General features: G+C 46.5%; 1 protein-coding gene across 1 annotated transcript in view; it reads left to right on the forward strand.

The window, feature by feature from the left end:
* Positions 1–3091, forward strand: part of flvcr1 (FLVCR choline and heme transporter 1) — a 10093-nt gene extending 7002 nt beyond the window's left edge. The window contains exons 7-11 of the mRNA XM_008397039.2: positions 177–287; positions 850–955; positions 1134–1245; positions 1316–1383; positions 2205–3091. Coding sequence (XP_008395261.1) covers positions 177–287; positions 850–955; positions 1134–1245; positions 1316–1383; positions 2205–2303 — 496 coding nt within the window. The 3' untranslated portion in view covers positions 2304–3091. The remainder of the gene's footprint in view (positions 1–176; positions 288–849; positions 956–1133; positions 1246–1315; positions 1384–2204) is intronic.
* Positions 3092–4047: the final 956 nt, after the last annotated feature.

Genomic DNA, 4047 nt, shown 5'->3' on the forward strand with positions numbered 1-4047 from the left:
ACTTCATCCATCCATTCATCACTTCATCCATCCATTCACCACTTCATCCATCCATTCATCACTTCATCCATCCATTCACCACTTCATCCATCCATCACTTCATCCAGTCATCACTTCATCCATCCATCCCCTCATCCGCTCATCCCTCCCTCTCTGCTCCTGTCCTCCGTTGCCAGGGTAACCACTCTCGTCGTCTACCTGCTGTCCTTCGTGGGGATGCTGGTCTTCACCTTCACCTTGGACCTGAACAACATCTACCTGGTCTTCTGCACAGCTGGAGTCCTCGGGTATGAAGGGGCGGTTCCTCTGACCTCTGACCTTTCAGGTCCAACGACCAGACTGGAAACAGGAAGTGGTTTCAGGTGTAAACACGACGGAAACACCGCCGGATGTTTACATAGCAGAAACAAATGATGATGTCATAGTGACATCACAATGAAGGGCAGAACTCCAGATGTTTGCAGCTTTTAAAGGGCCAGCGTCGCATAAAACCACCTTTTTATCTTGTAGTGATGCTTGACTTGAGAAATCCTCTCATCTCCATGGCAACCATTCAGTTGTCCAAACGCCTGGGTGGACCTAGCCCCGCCTTCGAGGTGCAGCTCCTACAGACTAGCCAGCAGCAGTTAGCAAACACAATTATAGGAGCTGCTGCTCAGAGCCAAGCTGGTAAAAACGCTAAAGGGTTAAAAGAGGAGCCATGTTGGGACGACTTCCTGGAGGTTTTAAAGAGACAGAGGCCCAATTTCAGGATGTTAAATCAGGAAGTAATAACTGAAGGAAACATTGTTTGTCGTTGAGCTGTAAAAGAATCATGGATCAGTGAAGATGACTTTCTCCTCCTGTCAGGTTCTTCATGACCGGCTACCTGCCTCTGGGCTTCGAGTTCGGCGTGGAGATCACCTACCCCGAGTCTGAGGGGACGTCGTCAGGGCTGCTCAACGCTTTCGCTCAGGTACCATGAAGACGGGACTCTGTCCTCCGATCCGTCTCCGACTGGACGCTTCAAATGTTTTCCAGTTTCACTGATAGATGTTCATTAGCACGGCAGCATTATCGTTTATCGCGATAACTTCCTGGATGATTTATCGTCCAGAGACATTTATCGTCGCTGCGTCTCGTTGCTCCTGCAGATCTTCGGCATCATCTTCACTCTGATTCAGGGCCGGCTGACCACGGCCTTCGGTCCGCTGGCCGGGAACGTCTTCCTGTCCGCCTGGATCCTGCTGGGCGTGGTTCTGACCGGTAGGCCGGGTCCATCGCTGATGATGTCATCAGAAGCCGCGATGCTCTGACATGTTGTTTTTGTTTTCAGCTTTAATAAAGTCGGAGCTGAAACGACACAACGTCAACATGGCGACGGAGAGCAAAGCCCTGCAGGCGGTGAGTGTTTCCTCCAGACGCGTCAGAGCAGCGGCCATGTTGGGAGGGGCAGGTCTACCTGAAAAGCTCAGCTGCTGTTAGAGGAACAAAAGTTTAATTTTATGCAGGAATATATTTATTCACCAGATGAACATAATCCCCAACATGAACCACAGTTTGGTTACAGAAACGACAGCAAAGTAGATTTTATTGAAATAAAAATTAAACTTTATATTTTTATCGTGTTTCTCAGATGTTAGCTAAAATGGCTGCTGCGTTAGAAACGTTTCCACAACGTTGAAACTTCAGCTTCAGAACTGAACCTGTGTGGATTTCTGGCTCATTAGCATTAGCTAACATATTAGCTTGCTGTACTTCCTGCCGAGACGCCCTCGGTGTGCGCGACCTCTAAACGCTGCCTCCTCATGTCTGTCCACTAAATCTTCTCTGAACGCGGTGAAAAGCGTCTGGCTCTGTAAATCTGGACGTGAACTTTAACTGTCCAGCCTGTTGCTGGGGACGGACGGCGTCCCCCAGACAGACTGTCCTCTGCTGACCAATCAGCTGCTGCCTGCTGCTTCTTCCCACCATAATTCCCTTGTGTCTAAGAGGATTCATTAAAGGGCCGGTATCATGTGATCTCCAGCCACAAAATGCCATTTCATAGCACAGTCAGTAACTGTGTTACCTTTAGTTACCATATATGTCCAATTTGACCTAAGAGATGCTTTACTTCCTGGGCATTGGGCTGATTCTAGATGATGCCGTTTGGTCTGCTGCCATCTGGCGGCGGCGCTGAGAACTGCAGGAACCAGAACCTAATCCTGTCCTTCCGTCCGCAGCGTCCCGCCGGTCGCCATGGCGACCGTCCAGCAGGACATCAAGCCAACGGCGTCCAGCTGGAGCCTTCGCTCGGCGTCTCCAGGGAAACGTCTCTGTGAGAGCCAGAACCAAGCCCAGTCAGCTCCAGAACCCGGTCGGGTCCAAGTTGTTACTTGGATTCAGGAACCGTCACAGCAACGCTCCGAGTCGGGTCGCTGCGTCTGGAGCTTCAGAACCCAGACCAGATCTCCTGCTGCTTCTCGGACCGGATCCTGGAGGGAGCTGCTCCTGGTCCAACCAGAACCATGATGACTGGACCAGAACCAGAACCATGTCTCAGCAGGTCCCAGTTCTGGACTGAACCATGACAGACAATCAGCTGCTCCTCAGAGTTCTGCAGCACAAACCGGTCCGGACCCAACAGAACCAGGGGGAACAGTGCACAGAAAAGCACAACTTCCTGTTTCCCATTGCAGTGTTTTCTAAGTCGGGCCTGCGGGGGGCGCTGTGGCGCCTCAGAAGGTTGGAGGGAAGATGAGAAAGAAATGCAAACGTCCCGTACATTTTTTAATCTTAAATTTATCTAATATTCAATCATGTTTTTCTAAAATAAAAGGTAAGATGGATATAAGTTAAGATAATTTATGTAAATGCATGATTTTCTCATCGAATCCATTTTTCCTCCAAGAGGGAAATAAAACACTTTCTGACAAACGGCACAAAAAATCATGAGAACTTTGAGAATAACATAAAATTTGATGTGATTAATATAAAATATTGTAATGAAAAATTGTATTATGTGGTAATAAAGTCATAATATATCATGGCCAATTATAACCAGATGTTATGAGTTAGCATTTATGCTAAATTAATGTAATAATTATTGAATAAAAACATTATAAATGTTTGTTTCTTTGCATGTTTTGTGTCTTTGTGAGTTTGCAAAAAAGGTCAGAGGTCAATGCTCTTCCGGAGGTTTGCGAACTTCCCGTTTCCTGTTCAGGTATTAAACTCCTGAAACTTTTTGAGGATTTGCTGTCATCGTAGTTTCATAACTTTTATTTTGTGGAAAAATCGGTTCTGTGTTCAGAGCCGGAGATGGTATCCTGACACCTGCTGCTATTTTTCCCCAACTCGCCTCAAAGCGCCCATTTAGCTAACCTAAACATTTAGCTAATGTAAGCTAATACACTGCTAGCGGTAGCACTCAAGCTAACATTATCTTTAAGGCTAAGGGTGGCACTGTGTGTAGTTTAGATTTTAAAGCTAAACTAACATACTGAAGTTGATCAATCAATATTGTAGTGATAGCCCGCAAGCTAACAGTAGCATTTACTATCAATTAGCATTTTAGGTCATTTTGATGTAAAAGTTAAATCTAACAAACTGAATGGGGTACGTCAGTCTTGGTCACACGTTAGCGATAGCTTGCATGAAGTCATTTTAGCTAATTCTGGACATTTCTAAGATACGAACTGTCATGGAGATGTTTGAAGATTTTTAGGTTTTGAGCTCAAACTCGAGGCCAGCAGAACCAAATTCACCTTTGGGTCAAAGTACAAACACTTTTGAGGATCCTTCCAGTTTTCTGAATATTTTCTCTCTGTTTGGTTTTTATTGCCCCTGAAAAATTAAAATCTTTTCATTATTTCTCACTAATTTAATTTCTCCTCCTGATGGAATAATCCAGTAATTATTTGCTCCAGTAAAGTCAGAGTTTCCCATCATGCTCTCTGTTTCTGTTCGCCTTTTTACCGGTGGCCCACAGCGGGAGACAGCGCCCCCTGTGGCCCAGAGCGGGAGACTGTGGCCCACAGCGGGAAACAGCGCCCCCTGTGGCCCACAGCGGGAGACTGTGGCCCA

The sequence above is a fragment of the Poecilia reticulata genome, linkage group LG21 (genome assembly GCF_000633615.1).
Source record: "Poecilia reticulata strain Guanapo linkage group LG21, Guppy_female_1.0+MT, whole genome shotgun sequence".
Taxonomy (NCBI): Eukaryota; Metazoa; Chordata; class Actinopteri; order Cyprinodontiformes; family Poeciliidae; genus Poecilia; species Poecilia reticulata.